At 43.7% G+C, this 17,631-nt stretch overlaps 1 protein-coding gene across 1 annotated transcript in view; it reads right to left on the bottom strand.

Annotated features, from left to right (window-relative positions):
- Window positions 1–16,265, bottom strand: part of LOC126106283 (atherin-like) — a 68,565-nt gene extending 52,300 nt beyond the window's left edge. Inside the window, exon 1 of the mRNA XM_049912504.1 lies at window positions 15,945–16,265. Coding sequence (XP_049768461.1) covers window positions 15,945–16,265 — 321 coding nt within the window. The remainder of the gene's footprint in view (window positions 1–15,944) is intronic.
- Window positions 16,266–17,631: the final 1,366 nt, after the last annotated feature.

Below are 17,631 nucleotides of genomic sequence, written 5' to 3' on the forward strand. Positions count from 1 at the left end.
GTCTAATAAACTTCGTGTTTTCAAGGAGACTCCCACCGTGTGGTACTCTTCCCTCCACCTCTCCCGATGGGAATCTACCATCCTCTGTTGTCTTTGTATTGGCCACAATAGGCTGACCCAACATTTCTTACTCAGCAATGAGCTGCCTCCCACGCCTTGTATTCGCGGTGCTCCCCTCATAGTAATCCATACTTTGGTAGACTGCCCCCAACTTTTGGCCTTCACACTAAATATGCCATCCCACCTTCCTTGTCCCGGCTGTTAGTGGACGCCCCTCACACGGTTAGGTCTGTCCTCGGTTTTCTTCGCAAAAGTGGTTTGTCCTCACAGGTTTGAGTCATTGAATCTTCCTCTGGAATTGAAGCACCTCAGTTACCGTTAGCTTCGGTTATGAAGGCCTTGGACTTGCCTTCACACTGGTCGGTTTCTTCCCGCGTTTTCCCTACGTTTTCTATGGTCTTTCGTGCAGTTTTGTGTCCCCTTTCCTCGTTTCTTCTTGCCCTGGTGTCGTCTCTGTTGCGTAGTGATCGTGATATGGTGTGGCAACCAGGGCGGATCGGTGGCGGTCCTGGTGCCCCACAGCGTGTAGCGTTCCTGGAGCACCCCTGCTCTCGCCGTTTCCTCCTACCCCTTCCTGTTCTTTCGTCTTCCTTTTGTCCTGACGTTTCTTTTACCTCTTTGTTTGGCCGTTTGCCCTTCCCCTTGACTAAATCTTCGGTTTTTGTTGTCCGTCCCTTTATTTCTACCATCTTCGACCAAGGGACTGATGATCTCACTGTCTGATCCACTCCCACAATCAACGAAGCAACCAACACTTCAAACAGATAATTGACGGTAGTAGCCCACTACTGTAGGACTTTGCCGTAAAACTTTTTAAATGAAACACATTGGCTCTAGCAGACATTTATATGGCGCAAACAAGGCTAACAGCTAACTTAAAAGGGGGAGGGGGGGTAGGGTGAGGGAAAGAGAGACGCATTAAAGACATATGGCAAGTAAAGAGCAAGCTGGATCAGGTAAACAGTGCTAATTTATGCATACGCATGCATCAAGCAGTACAAGAAGAACTTGTAAATAAATATGGGAACATACCAAGAATTGTAAATAAATATGGGAACATGCCAAGAAAAAGTAATGTATTTTATGGACTATAAGACGCACCTTAATTTTAAGCAGGTTTTTAAGAAAATAAGATACTTAACATTTTTATTATTAGATTGCAGAGCCATGCTAAAAAATTCTTAGTTAATAAAACAGAATTGATCCTTAAAATCCTTGAAAATCGTCATCTGGACTTTCTTCTTCTTCTTCTTCTTCTTCTTATTCCTTTCTCATACATAGTTTAAAAGTTTATTCATCGAGGTCTCAACTGTGAAGTAAGTCCTCCCGAAATAACAGCTAGCTCTTTATTTCCCTGTCTCAGTTCCTCTTTAACAGAATTTTTCAAATGACATCTATACTGATCTAGCACAAGAAGAGAACTCTTCTTCAGTAAAGCACCTTTCCTTCTCTCCCACACGCTGCTAATTCATAATTTCATAACAACCCCATCCATCCAACCCCTCTCATGTACGTGAACAACAACGCCTGGCATCATTTCAGAAGGTTTTGGCATTGTTTTGCGCTTGAGAATAATCATTGGATTAAGTTTAATACCGTCACCACAACATGAAAGGACAACAGCGTAGTGCATTTTTTTCATGTCGACTTGTTTTTATAGTTACAGTTTTAGCATCTTTCATGCCAACAGTTCTGTTACTCGGCACATCAAGCGTCGGAGGAGTTTCGTCCATGTTTGCTATTTGGCTTTGCTCTGCACTGGTTTTCTTTCAATGTTGAATAATAAAGTGATGGAAAGATCATATTTTCTCTTCATATTCTTGTAGCATTTACGGAGATATTTTGGTTTTGGTTCGCATTGCTAAATCCACGACGGTTCACAAACCTGTAACACCAACCAACTTCACCCTTAATGTCTGTTAAGTTCCATTGTAGCGCTAACTTATGAGTGTATTTGAATAATTTTTGCGTTAATTCCAGTCCCATTTCGACGGTTTTCTTGAATCCATCACAATACGTCATCTTCTAGTTTTGGCCATTTTGCATTCAGTCCTCTATTTGCACATTTAGTCTTCCTATTTTTTACAGTTTTTCTTTAGTAGCTCGCCAATCACGAATGGTTTTTTCTGTTGGCGGAGGGCCGAAGTACTGCTCAGTTGCTCTGGCTCCATGTTCTTCTGCATACGCTGTTAGTTTCAATTTATAGCCCGCATCATTTGAGTATCTTCCCAAGTGGTAAGAAATTCATTTATGGGTTAATCCGGTAAAGGGTGACAAGCCTGAGATCAGCATAGCATAAGGTGGTAAAATACGCTGTCAGCAGCACGGTCAGAACTGAAGGGCACAACAGCAGAGTTGGTGTAATTAATATATCTTCTAAGACATCCATCTGTTCTCAGTGCCGAAGCGATAGTCCCACAAGTGGTGAATCCGACAAACCTCCAGTAGCTGAGTTAGTGGTGGTGTATCATTCGGGGAAACACGACCTTAGTTGTACTAGGGTGGACTGTGCAAATAAACTTTCAAAGAGCATAATTGTCCATTCTGGTGTGGACAAATAAATGCATTTTTATAGGACGAGAAAACAGACTATTGCAAAAAATCTGTTAGCAACACGAAGTGGAAGTGATTTCACAGATGTGCTTAATGATCCAGAGAAATGTATTATCTTTTTCTCTGTGACTTCGGATGCATCGAGTTACAAGTTACAAGAATGGGAAAATGTTTCCTGAAGCGCTCAAGCACTTTGAATTAGATCCTGTCAGTCAGAAGAGCATTCAAAATAATCTTGTTTAATTCTACGATACCTTTCACTCTTGCATTGTAAAAAATGTAAACATTTCTAACAACGGTACAATTCAGTCCTTGCTCCCAATGTCCTTAAGGATTTTTTTTTAATTTTAATGGTTTTCAGAACATGCTTACTCATGATCAGCTGGACATAAACGAACACAACCGACGCCATTAATTTTTATTTTGAAAAATATAATAAGCACAAAAATTTCCATTGACTGTACCACAGTGAAAAAGTGGGTATCTGTGTTGATTGAGACAGAGGTCAAAGGCGTTAAAGCCCCATACATAAACAAGATTCTTGAATTTCGTTTCATATACTGGCATCTAACGCTCAAACAGAAAGAATTTTTCTTTGATAAACAGTACATGGTTTGATGATAGGATCCGTTGTGAAGTAGATTTAATGAAAGCTGAGTAACACATGAGTATTAATTTCGGTTACCCATGTGAAGCATTTGATAAATTTGTAGAGAATGATGGCAAACTTCAGGGTGCCAAAAATGTAAGCAAATGTAGTTTTAAGTACAAAAAATATGTAAACCTTCGGTTTGTAATTGTTATTACCAAATTTTTTTGGTTGGTTGTCAAAATAAATTGTTTTAAGATTTAATAAAAACTGCATAGGGCTATTATTTTGTCGGTCGAAGTCTCCCTATTTTGATAAAAAATGTTGGTAACTATAGGGCGGTAGGAAGGGATATGCGAAATAACAAATAGGGAAAGTAGGAGCGAATGATGAATAAGACTATGTAATCAATTAAAATCTGAGGAAAGTAAAGCATATACATAGTGAAATGTTAGAATAGTCAATAAAAACAAAAATGTGTAAAACCGATCTGAGCAGTACGTACATAATGTGAAAGAACAAGATACTTAAAAAGGATATAAGCAGATTTAAATACGGTGAAAAAGGGTGTGGGGGCGGGGGAGGGGAAGACGGGTACCAATGGCATGTATTAAATCTTAAATATAAAAAGAGAGAGGCAGTAGCTACGCATGAAATTACAAAACTAAAAGTAGACTTCATAAATGGAAACAGAATCTTGATGAAAACAAACATCACGCGAGCGGTAAATTTGGCTACGCGGCCAGAAGTAGCGGCTTGAAACCTTGAAGGAAATGTCTACTTCAAAATATTTCCGTTTTTTTCGCAAAGTGTTTCAAAATTTCAAGTGCCCTCCATAAATCTAATCTCCACCGTTTTACCTCTTTGTGCAGAATTATGGTATCCTCTAAATTCCTCGCAGAATGATCAGCAATAAGTAATTCTTCTGCGAGGAATTTAGAGGACGGCGATGCTGGGCGTCGCATAAAAGATGTGACGAGCAGTATTTGTTTGGGTTGACTCCCGCTACACATTGCAAAATAGAAACTGTAAATCCTAATCCTACGGTTAGCTCCAATCGGTCGCTAAATGGAAACCACAGTGAAAATCAGAAACATTTTATTTGCAAGAGTTAGCCAATTAGGGCTGTGCTGTGGGTGATCCAACACTTCCCATCGAAAAGGCTGCAGGAGCGTGTTCACTGCCCCTGCAGAGTGCGGCTGAGAACTGCCACGAAGAAGGAAGTGCGTGGCAGTTGTGTCAGGCGGGCTGCATCCATTAAGGCGAAGCCTCTCAGCGGGCCCTCCTACTCGGCGGGAGGCACAGTTGTTGTAGGCACCTTTACTCGCTCACAGGGCGCTCACAACTGGAAAGGGCGTCTTGATGCAATCTACAGTTATACTAGAGACACTGCGAAACACATCTGTTCAAAGCTTCATCGGGTTTTCACTGTGGTGCCCATTTCACGGCCGATCGGAACTTACTTTCTGGACAACCCTCGTATCTGCCGAAACTTTGTAGAAAATGCGCCTCGCGGCTATTAGGAGGAACGAAAGCAGCAGAATGGGCTGTGGAGTTTTACTGGTGTATGCAATGAAAGAAGAGTGGTACTCACGTTTGGCAGCTGGAAGGTGACATGGCGGCAGCTAGGACACGCCTGGGCAGCGCTGGAACAATGAACACGTTCTTAGGGCTCTGCTAGAGCTGGGACATCATCAGGAAATTCTGTCAACGCAACGTCCTTATCTCAAAATTGACGGTGTAACTTCGAAACGACATACTGAAGTTACCAATACAAGGATTAACGACCAACGTGACCCTAATGTCACATGTTTTTCACGTACAGTCACTGATTGAATTCGCGGGACCGCACACCTCGAGGTTATGCTGAACCGCACAGCTGTACTGTATCTTACGTAGCATAGCTTGTAAAGAACAAAGTGCTATCAACACATTGTCTACAAGTGTGAAGTCAAAAAACTATTCAAGCATTGCCAGACAGTTTGGATAACGTCAGACACTATATTGCTGCTGATTAATTTATCTCTTACGTAGATCAACCAGAACATTATGACCACCAGCCTACTATCGATAGGCGATAGCAGCGTCACCTGACGAAGAGTGACTGTTAGTCAGACACACGCACTTTGCGTGTAGTATCAGTGAGCGTGCTGTCCGTGTGTAGAATGGGGAAGTTGCGCGATCTATCTGTATTTGACCGATGCCAGATTGTGAGTCAGCCGGTGTGGCCGTGTGGTTCTAGGCGCTACAGTCTGGAACCGCGCAACCGCTATGGTCGCAGGTTCGAGTTCTGCCTCGGGCATGGATGTGTGTGATGTCCTTCAGTTAGTTAGGTTTAAGTAGTTCTAAGTTCTAGGGGACTGATGACCTCGGAAGTTAAGTCCCATAGTGCTGAGAGCAATCTTTGAACCAGATTGTGATGGTCCGGAAGCGAGGCACTAGCATTTTGCAAATTGCACGACTTGTTGGGCATTGGAAGAGTGTTGTGGGGAGTGACTTCAGCACGTGGCGAAACGAAGGTCAAACTACGTCCAGACGTCATGGGGTTGGGCAGCCATTTCTGATTATAGAAGTCGGGTGTGGTGGTCTGGGAAGACTGACAGAACTGGACAGGCGGCAGACTGTGGTGGAACTAACATCAGACAGTCTGAACGCACAGTGCACCCAACACTTCTAAATATGAACCACTGCAGCCGATGACCCACGCATGTGCCAATGTTAACATCGCGACATCGGCAACTGGGACTAAAATGGGCAGTTAACCATCGGCACTGGACGGTGGCGTAGTGGCAGAGCGTTGCATGGTCTCGTGAAACCCAATACCTTCTTCATCATACTGATGAGATGGTGCGAATCCCTCTTATTGGGCTTAAGGAAACGCTAGATGTGGAAGGATATGAATACGATTTACAGCACTGACTACTGTGTACAGCAGAGGAACAGTTCAGAGGCGACGATTGTTGGTATGAGCTCGTCAATACACTGTGTCGTAAAGCAACACCTGCAAGGCAACGGTTTGTGGACAGTAACATTCCTGAAATGCACTAACCTGCCCGGAGTCCCGTCCTGAACGTTTGGGACGAGTCAGGACGTCGACTTCGCCCCAGACTCCAGCGTCCAACATGACTACCTTCCCTGGACTCGGCTCTTGAGTTGAATGGTGCCGCCTTTCATCCACAGAGATTCCGTCGCCTCATTGAAACTGTCCCCAGCAGAGCTCAGTCATAAAGGCGAAGAGGGTCACATTCCATATTAATGCTCACTAACACGTGTTTGGATACTTTTGACCTGTATAAACTCATTCTTCCTTTGTTCAGTAGGTGAAAGATACAGGACGGAAAATCACTACACCTGGTATGAAGCACCCTCCGCCATAAACTGTACACTGGCTTAAGAGCGTAGATGGAGAAGTAGGTAGACTACAGAGCCAAGGAAACTGGTAAAATGGTTCAGATGGCTCTAAGCACTATGGGACTTAACATCTGAGGTCATCAGTCCCCTAGAACTTAGAACTACTTAAACCTAACTAACCTAAGGACAGCACATACATCCATGCCCAAGGCAGGATTCGAACCTGCGACCGTAGCAGCAGCGCGGTTCCGGACTGAAGCGCCTAGAACCGCTCGTCCACAGCGGCCGGCGATCAGGCATCCAGTTGCAGCATCATCACGCCCCTCAATACTTAGGAGTCAATCTCGGTAGAACTCTGACATTCAAATCCCACTGCAAGAACATTAAAATCTTCACTCGAAACAATCTAATTTGCAAACTAGCGGGGACACAGTGGGGCTCACATCCACAAACTATTCGCTCTTCTGCAGTGGCACTGTGCTTTTCTCCTGCCGAATATGCATCCCCAGTCTGGTACAGGTCATCTCATGCCAGACAAGTAGACACTGCTCTCAACGAAACCTGCAGGGGGATCACAGGTTGCTTACGACCTACCCCAACCGATAAGCTCTACTACCTGGAACAGCGCCACCACGCACAGTGGCTGCCGATAAGGAGAGACTGAAAGTGGAACAGAACAGTGCCCATCCACTGCTCGGACATAATCCACCACAGCAACGGCTGAGCTCGCGAAAGAGCTTCCTGAGGACATCCGAGAAGCTCACCGTTTCACCAGAGATGGCAAGGGTGGAGTTACGGAAGAAGTCGACGCCTCACCTGCGCGGATGGGTGCCAGAACCTGAAGAACAGCCATCTGGACACAATGAAAGCTGGATAGTGTGAAAATCTTTAAACAGATTACGACCAGGATTTGCACGATCCAGAGACAACCTGAGGAGATGGGGCTTCTCAACAGAGGACACGTCCTGTGATTGTGGACAAGGACAAACCACAAGCCAAACACCTCAGTTCCCTTTGTACCCCACATCCGGCACGAAGAACGTTCTTCTGCAAGCCACTACAATCGCTTTGGAGGTTGCAAAGTACTGGCCACATGTAATATAAATACAATTTGTATCTATATTATGTGATAAAAAGTATTTGGACAGCTCCAAGAAATACGTTCTTCATATTAGTTGCATTGTGCTGCCACCTACTGCCAGGTACTTCATATAAGCGACCTCAGTAGTCATTAGACATAGTGAGAGAGCAGTATGGGGCGTTTCGAACGTGGTCAGGTGATTGGGTGTCACTTTTGTTGAAAAATGGTACAAATGGATCTGACCCCTAGGGGACTTAACATCTGAGGTCATCAGTCCCCTAGAACTTAGAACTACTTAAACCTAACTAACCCAAGGACATAATACACAGCCATGCCCGAGGCAGGATTCGAACCTGCGACCGCAGCGGTCTCGCGGTTCCAGACTGAAGCGCCTAGAACCGCTCGGCCAACCGACCGGCGTCACTTTTGTCATACGTCTGTATGCGACATTTCCACACTGCTAAACATCCCTAGGACCACTGTTTCCTATATGACAGTGGTGTGGAAACGTGGAGGGACACGTGTACAACGAAAGCGCACAGCCCGAGATCGTCTGTTGACTGACAGAGACCGCCGACAGTTGAAGAGGGTCGTAATGTGTAATAGGCAAACATCTATTCAGAACATCAAATAGGAATTCCCAATTGCATCAGGATTCATTGCAATTACTAGGCCGGCCGGTGTGGCCGAGCGGTTCTGGGCGCTTCAGTCTGGACAGCGCGACCGCTACGGTCGCAGGTTCGAATCCTGCCTCGGGTATGGATGTGTGTGATGTCCTTAGCTTAGTTAGGATTAAGTAGTTCTAAGTCTAGGGGGCTGATGACTTCAGATGTTAAGTCCCATAGTGCTCAGAGCCATTTTGAACCGTTGGACTCAGGTGTATCATGTGAAAAGGCTTCTGAAGTGACTATGGCCCCACGACGGCAATTAGCAGACTTTTATGCGGAATCATAGTAGTAGCTAGACGCATGGGACATTCCTTTTCAGAAATCGTTAGGGAGCTCAAGAGTCTGAGATTCATAGCGTCAAATGTGTGCCGAGAATTCCAAGTTTCAGGCACTACCTCTCGACAGGAACAACACAGTTGCCGATCGCCTTCACTTAACGACAGAGAGCAGCGGCTTTTCCGTAGAGTTGTCAATGCTAATAGACAAGCAGCACTGCATGAAATAACCGGAGAAATCAATGTTGGGCGTATGACGAGCGTGTCTGTTGGGCCAGTGCGGCGAAATTTGGCGTTAATGGGCTATGCCAACAGACAACCGACGCGAGTGTCTTCGTTAACAGCACACCGCTTACAGCTGGCTCGTGACCCAGGCGATTGGCAAACAGTGGCCTGGTCAGATGAGTCTCTATTACAGTTAGTAAAATCTGATGGTAGGGTTCGAGTTTGGTGCAGACCCCACAAAGCCATCGACCCAAATTGTCTACAAGGCACTGTGCAAGCTAGTGGTGGTCCCATGATGGAGTCAGCTGTGTTTTCATGCCGGCCGCTGTGGCCGAGCGGTACTAGGCGCTTCAGTCTGAAACCGCGCGACCGCTACGGTCGCAGGTTCGAATCCTGCCTCGGGCATGGATGTGTGTGATGTTCTTAGGTTAGTTAGGTTTAAGTAGTTCTAAGTCTAGGGGACTGATGACTTCAGAAGTTAAGTCCCATAGTGCTCGGAGCCATTTCAACCATTTTTAGCTTCACCTCAATTCATGACGACGTTGACTGCTGTAGCTGATGTCTCGATCTGGGCTGAGCTCTTCCACGCTCGATATTATACTGACCTCACAAGAGGAGGTCCGCAGAGGTGCAATCGACTTTTTGCAGCCACATATATGGTTTTGCAGGCTAAGAACCAAGGTAAAACACACTGAAGCCATTCACCCTGTTGGGCCCTCGTTTACGATCAAACACCCAAAAACAGTTTACCCTGCACCGCTGCTGTGTTACATTAACATCAAACTATCGACTGCCGCCGTAGCGTGCTGGATAGCGTAACAAACTGGAACGTTGAATGTGACGAGCTCACGTTCCTACAAATTTATTTTTAAATTTTATTTTTCTTCAGTTATTAGCTTCAAATGTAATGGTTTTAAAATTTCGAATCCTTTGTCAAGTCATTTTAACCATTATTTTAAGTGTCTAATTTTTTTATCATATTTTCCTCCTGTCATTCTTTTTCCATTTTAAACTTTGTCCAATGGTTTCAATGCTTTTTATTTATATATTGTAATATTTAACCACTTAAAAATAGAAGGACTAAAAAATCGAAATAGTTATTAGTATACTTGATTGTCCAACAGTCACAAAAATTTGTTTTTCTTTGCGAGATTTTTGGGGGGGTAATAATCTCACAAACATTTAAAACACAAGTTGCTCTCGCATAATGGACGAACTATAAAAGCTGTCTTTCTACATTCATATGGTTTCTTCATCAAATTCCTCCATTCTTTCGTCATGATATTTGCTGGTTGATGAGTTGGCGCTGTCGAACATTTTAAATGCCGCACACTCACAAAACAAATGCAAAAGGAAAACGCAAAAAAAATAAACAAAAAAGAACTGATTTGTGATTGGTAACTGCAAATCCACAAACAATTCTGAGCCCAAATGGAGAAATGATAAGAAACCAGGAAGTTAATACAATCGTTCAAATTACTTAGCAAAGAATTAGAAAATTTAAAAACATTACATTAGAAGCAAATAACAGAAGAAAAATGAAACTTTAACGCATGGAAAATCATAGGAACAATACGGGATTCGACGCCGCTACCATCAGTGTTCCAGTCTGTTATGCTACCCATTACGCTAGTGTGGCAGTCGAAAAACTAATTTAATACTCTAGCGGAACAAGCTAAATTGTTTTTCGGCTTTTACTCGTAAACGACAGCCCACCAGGTGGAATGGCTTTAGGTTTTGTTACCTGGGTTCTTAACCTACACTAGTATTACTTAAACGTCGATAAACTATCGATTAATCGATATTAACTGCACTATAGACCTATTGGTATTCTGGTTTAACTATCGATAGTCCTATAGTTTATAATATAATTCTTTTTGAAGTGGCACCTGAAAAATTGTAGGTTCCTATTACCTCCATGGCGTTTGGAGTGCAGAGGGTAAGTAGATTGTATGGGGGTATTTAATCAACAACAAATATGATGGCGGCTTAGCCAGTCTAAGTTGTTTATAAAATGGTTCAAATGGCTCTGAGCACTATGCGACTTAACTTCTGAGGTCATTAGTCGCCTAGAACTTAGAACTAATTAAACCTAACTAACATCCATGCTCGAGGCAGGATTCGAACCTGCGACCGTAGCGGTCGCTCAGCTCCAGACTGTAGCGCCTAGAACCGCACGGCCACTCCGGCCGGCTAAGTTGTTTATAAACTATGTTGTTAACAGATTGGTCGCTGTGGGGGAGGGGTCATAAAAGAGGGAATTTTCTTGTCTGCCTTCCAGTGATGACAACCCACGGTCGTGCGCATCTCGTACCTACACACGCAAATAACATGGATTCGTGAATGTGCATTATACTGATTTTCATCTTCAAATGAATGATCTTGCTTACTTGTAGGAAGAAATACAAATACAAATAAGGCTGTTGTAACACACCGAAGTTAGTAAAGGAAAAAATGACATATTAAAGATTTGTCAAGTGTTTCCGATTGTACTGTATAATGCATTTTAAAATAAAGTGTTCTGGATTCCTCGATTAAACAGTATTGTTTGACTAAATCAGTCAATGAAAGAGTGAAACCATTTAACACATTGATTGTTGATATGCTTGTGACATTATTAGTTCCTAGGTTTAACAAACTTGTTTCAGTAGATTTAAAGAGGCAGAGAACGCTGCACAAGTACTTCTGAAAGAGTATGCAGCTATCATCGCATCAACTACATAGATAACACCTCAAACAGAAGCATCCATCAGCTCAGGCAATGCGTTTACTGATACGTCTAAAAACAGTTTGAAATCGTATGATCTACTTCTTTTGCCCAACCAGCAACAGCGTAATGTCGATGTTCGTTACACCAGTCAGTAATTCCATAATTGGCTTACATCAATATTTTGAAATACCTGTAATAGACAAGCATACTTGTGTATTAGAATACTGTGCAAAATCTAATACTATGTTGCGCGAAATGGCCAATAAATTTTCGTGGTGTCCAGTGACTTCAATTCCTGCAGTGAGTGTTTTCTCCATGGCAGTGTAAATAATTACTTAAAACACAACAGACGAAAGGAAAGAATTTACACACCTTACGTGTATCTTTTAATGTTGTAATGTCTGAAATACTCCTCTGTGATACAGACAAGGGGGAGATTGAGCCAATAATTAAATTACTGAAGACTAAGGACTCTCGTGGTAATGATGGAGTGCCCAGCAGAATATTAAAGTACCGTGCTGCACATGTTACCCCTGTATTTAGCCACGTCTGTAGTTTTTCCTTTAAGAATGGTCAATTTCCTGAACGATCAAAGTACTCAGTAGTAAAGCCGCTTTATAAAAAGGGAGAAAGGGATAATGTAGACAATTTTAGACCTATTTCTATGCCATCAGTGTTTGCTAAAGTTATTGAAAAGGCTGTGAATGTAAGGATAATTGATCATTTTATACCACACAATTTGCAATCAGATATACAATTCGGCTTTAGAAATCATTTAACAACTGAAAATGCTATACTATCTTTTCTCTGTGAGGTACTAGATGGGTTAAACAAAAGGTTTCGAGCGACAGGGCGTGTGATTGTGTTGCTCAAAAAATATTGCTCCAGAAGTTGGACCATTATGGAATACGAGGAGCAGCGCACTGTTTGTTCACCAGTTAGAATAGCAACCGACAGTAAAAGGTCATTATTCAGTGTTGAGAATGGCTGTGATGTGGGCTCTGAGTGAGGCATGGGGAATTGGGGGGGGGGGGGGTGTCCCAGGGATCAGTGTTGGGGCCACTCCTGTTCCTTATTTATATAAATGATATGCCCTCTAGTATTACGGATAAGTCTAAAATATTTCTGTTTGCTGATGACACTAGCTTGGAAGTAAAAGATGTTGTGTGCAACATTGGCTCGGTTTCAAATAGTACAGTTCATGACATAAGTTCATGGCTTGTAGGAAATAAACTAACGCAAAATCACAGTAAGACTCAGTTTTTACAGTTCATAACACACAGTTCAACAAAACCTGACGTTTTAATTTCAAATAATGAGCATATGATTAGTGACACTGGACAGTTCAAATTTATTGATGTTCAGAGAGATAGTAAACCGTCTTGGAAAGCCCACGTTCAGGATCTTTTTGATAAACTTAGTGCGCCATTTTTACTATTCCAACGATATCTGAAGTGAGTGATCGTTCGACACGAAAATTAGTCTACTTCGCTTATTTTCATTCACTTATATCATATGGTATTATATTTTTGCGTAACTCTTCCCATTCCAAAAGGTTATTTCCGGCAATAACTGATGTCAGTTGGCAAACCTCTTGTTGACCCCTGTTCACGAGTCTGGGTATTTTGACATTGGCCTCTCAATATACATATTCTTTACTGTCGTTCCTTGTTAACGATATCAGCTTATTCCCAAGAATTTGCAGCTTTCATTCAGTTAATACTCGGCAGAAATGCAATCTACCTTTGTATTGCAGTTCCTTACTCTCGTGCAGAAAGCTGCGCATTATATTGCTGCATCCATCTTCAATAAGGTACCACTTCAATTCAATAATCTTGGCAGTAAGGCAGGCGCTTTCAAATCGAAACTAAAGAGTTCACTCATGGGTCACTCCTTCTGTTCTGTCGAGCAACTCCGTTGCAAAATTAAGCTGATTCTTGTTGTTGTGTTGATTGCTTTTACTTAAAGTTATGGCTTGAATTTTTCGGGTTCATAGAGATTTTATTTTTATCTGTTATTATATGTTGTAATTTCACGTAGTGACACGTTCCATGACCTTGGAGCTTTGCGCCTCAATTTGGTCCTACGGAACTTGACGTGTAAATAAATAAATAAATGAAAACAACAGACTACAAGACGAGAAGTTAAATGCCTTATTTTTTTATAAAACTAAATTTGCATATTTTGTATTATTGCATAGCCGGCCGGTGTGGCCGAGCGGTTCTAGGGGCTTCAGTCTGGAACCGCGCGACCGCTACGGTCGCAGGTTCGAATCCCGCTTCGGGCATGGAAGTATGTGATGTCCTTAGGTTAGTTAGGTTTAAGTAGTTCTAAGTCCTAGGGGACTGATGACATCAGATGTTAAGTGCCATAGTGCTCAGAGCCATTTGAATCATATTATTGTATTTTAAGCAATAAAAATTCTTAGAAAGCTGTTTTTCATTTGAAATACTTGCCCAGAACGATCGATAGTTAATCGACACGTCGATGGATTATAAAGTTATTATCGACAATATCGGATGTGGCAACTGTCGATGTTTAAGTAATACTAACCTACAAAACCATACAGCTGGTTGCAGAAAGTCCATTACATCACTGGGATCCTCTCTTCGTCAGTGTGAGGGCGCTGCGATTCCTCGCTCATGTCTGTAGCGTCGATTGGCCGTGTCGACTCTGGTGTGGCCGCGCAGTTTCTGGACAGTGTCAAGAGATCGATACACTAGAATTTGGCGCTGAACAGGGTCGTACGGTGATTCCAACGCGGTTAACTCCTATTTTATCCATACTGGATGAGAGGTCGTGGTTGTGAATGTCAATGTTAAAAAATGTATCGACTCAACCACTTGTTTGTAGTGTAAAACACTAAGATTGACGCGTTTCGGAAGTCAAGTATCCATCATCAGAATAATAAAAAGTAAAAGAACCTGTTAAAACTCGCTAAAATGGAACATGCACCAGGCACAATAAAATTAATAATAAAATTAAACTTCATTATTAGCAACTAGCAGGATATCCTCATTTGATGAGGTCCTTTGAAGATGTATACGTTATCTGTTAGTATAGACATGTCTGTGACTTCCTTGTTTACCTGCGCGTGAGCTCACTCGCGTATCAGTGTCGTGTTTGGCTACGTGGTGTGTGGCATCAACGAAGACGCACGGGCGGTTTACGGCGATAGAGGAGAGCGAGAGCCATGTGATTAGATGTTGAACACCATAGGCGATACCTACATCTACATCTACATGACTACTCTGCAATTCACATTTAAGTGCTTGGCAGAGGGTTCATCGAACCACAATCATACTATCTCTCTACCAATCCACTCCCGAACAGGTCGCGGGAAAAACGAACACGGAAACCTTTCTGTTCGAGCTCTGATTTCTCTTATTTTATTTTGATGATCATTCCTACCTATGTAGGTTGGGCTCAACAAAATATTTTCGCATTCGGAAGAGAAAGTTGGTGACTGAAATTTCGTAAATAGATCTCGCCGCGACGAAAAGCGTCTTTGCTTTAATGACTTCCATCCCAACTCGCGTATCATATCTGCCACACTCTCTCCCCTATTACGTGATAATACAAAACGAGCTGCCCTTTTTTGCACCCTTTCGATGTCCTCCGTCAATCCCACCTGGTAAGGATCCCACACCACGCAGCAATATTCTAACAGAGGACGAACGAGTGTAGTGTAAGCTGTCTCCTTAGTGGACTTGTTGCATCTTCTAAGTCTCCTGCCAATGAAATGCAACCTTTGGCTCGCCTTCCCCACAATATTATCTATGTGGTCTTTCCAACTGAAGTTGTTCGTAATTTTAACACACAGGTACTTAGTTGAATTGACAGCCTTGAGAATTGTACTATTTATCGAGTAATCGAATTCCAACGCATTTCTTTTGGAACTCACGTGGATCACCTCATACTTTTCTTTATTTAGCGTCAACTGCCACCTGACACACCATACAGCAATCTTTTCTAAATCGCTTTGCAACTGATACTGGTTTTCGGATGACCCTACGAGAGTTTTTTATATTTTGACGACTATGTGGAGAGGCACCTTGGAAGACACGGCTGCAACAAGGGAAGTAGTCACGATGTTTTCATTTTATTATGAATTTTATTGTGTCTGGTGCATGTTCCATTTTAGCGAGTTTTAACAGGTTCTTTTACTTTTTATTATTCTGATGATGGAAGCTTGACTTCCGAAACGCGTCAGTCTTAGTGTTTTACACTATAAACAAGCGGTCGAGCCGATACATTTTTTAACATTGCGGTTAACTTTTAATGGAGGTTGGTGCACTCGGTCCTCGATTTGGCAGCGTCGGCTCCACTGAATGGTGCCAACATTACCAGACATTTGGCGGTGACATTTTCGAAGCGAAGCGGCGCGCGCGAGCCGCGAATAGCCACTGCGGCCGATCTATATCGGTGCGGCCTGCCGGGGACTTGAACCGCGGCCCCGCGCCGCGCTATTCCGGGAGTTTATAGCGTGCGGCGCTGGCCGGCTGCCCGGCGCGGGGTGTGAACCCGGGCTATTCGCGCGCGCGCCGCGCCCGGAATAGCAGCGGCCGGCCGCTATTCCCGGCGCCGGCGGGTCTTCCTGCTTGGCGGCAGCCGCTGCCCGCTGCCCGCTGCCCGGGTCGGGGCCCAAGGGCGGCGGCGCGGGGAGCCCTGGCAGCCACGGCCGCCTTGGCGGAGGGCGCGCAGCGCCGCCGCAGCAGAGTGAGTCACGCGCGCCGACTGCAACGACTCGCATCCCGCGATAGATGCCAACGTACACCGCGCAACACTACTAAAGCACCGCTTCTTTCAAAACCCCGCACGAGGCTACTTCCCTACGTTAAAAATATGTTGTTATTCTGATTCATTACAACATTTCCGGAAAGCTCTTGACACCGTTCCTCACAAGCGACTTCTAATCAAGCTGCGGGCCTATGGGGTATCGTCTCAGTTGTGCGACTGGATTCGTGATTTCCTATCAGGAAGGTCGCAGTTCGTAGTAATAGGTGTTCCCCAGGGAAGCGTCCTGGGACCTCTGCTGTTCCTGATCTATATAAATGACCTGGGTGACAATCTGAGCAGTTCTCTTAGGTTGTTCGCAGATGATGCTGTAATTTACCGTCTAGTAAGGTCATCCGAAGACCAGTATCAGTTGCAAAGCGATTTAGAAAAGATTGCTGTATGGTGTGGCAGGTGGCAGTTGACGCTAAATAACGAAAAGTGTGAGGTGATCCACATGAGTTCCAAAAGAAATCCGTTGGAATTCGATTACTCGATAAATAGTACAATTCTCAAGGCTGTCAATTCAACTAAGTACCTGGGTGTTAAAATTACGAACAACTTCAGTTCGAAAGACCGCATAGATAATACTGTGGGGAAGGCGAGCCAAAGGTTGCGTTTCATTGGCAGGACACTTAGAAGATGCAACATGGTGTGTTGGCAGAAGAGCCAACACCGTGTTGCTAGAGGAGGACGAAATGCACGCTTTTAAGCTCACGCAGGCTGGCGTGAGGTCTGGAACAATGTAAAGTAGTTGAGTCTAGTAAGAAAAGAACGTAGTTGCTGGAATACTTAACTTTAATCCATAATTGGTGTACATCGCTCTTGACTGTACAGGTTTTATGATCTCAATATTAACTGGTAATGGCGCCTTGCTTGGTCGTAGCAATTGACGTAGCTGAAGGCTATGCTAACTATCGTCTCGGCAAATGAGAGCGTATTTGTCAGTGTAGCATCGCTAGCAAAGTCCGCTGTACAACTGGGCGAGTGCTAGGACGTCTCTCTAGACCTGCGGTGTGGCGGCGCTCGGTCTGCAATCACTGACAGTGGCGACACGCGGGTCCGACATATACTAACGGACCGCGGCCGATTTAAAGGCTACCACCTAGCAAGTGTGGTGTCTGGCGGTGACACCACACAACAAGTCCACTAAAGAGACAGCTTACACTACACTCGTTCGTCCTCTGTTAGAATATTGCTGCGCGGTGTGGGATCCATACCAGGTGGGATTGACGCAGGACATCGAAAGCGTGCAAAAAAGGGCAGCTCGTTTTGTATTATCACGTAATAGGCGAGAGAGTGTGGCAGATATGGTACGCGAGTTGCGATGGAACTTATTAAAG

The sequence above is a fragment of the Schistocerca cancellata genome, chromosome 10 (genome assembly GCF_023864275.1).
Source record: "Schistocerca cancellata isolate TAMUIC-IGC-003103 chromosome 10, iqSchCanc2.1, whole genome shotgun sequence".
In the NCBI taxonomy this organism is placed as follows: Eukaryota; Metazoa; Arthropoda; class Insecta; order Orthoptera; family Acrididae; genus Schistocerca; species Schistocerca cancellata.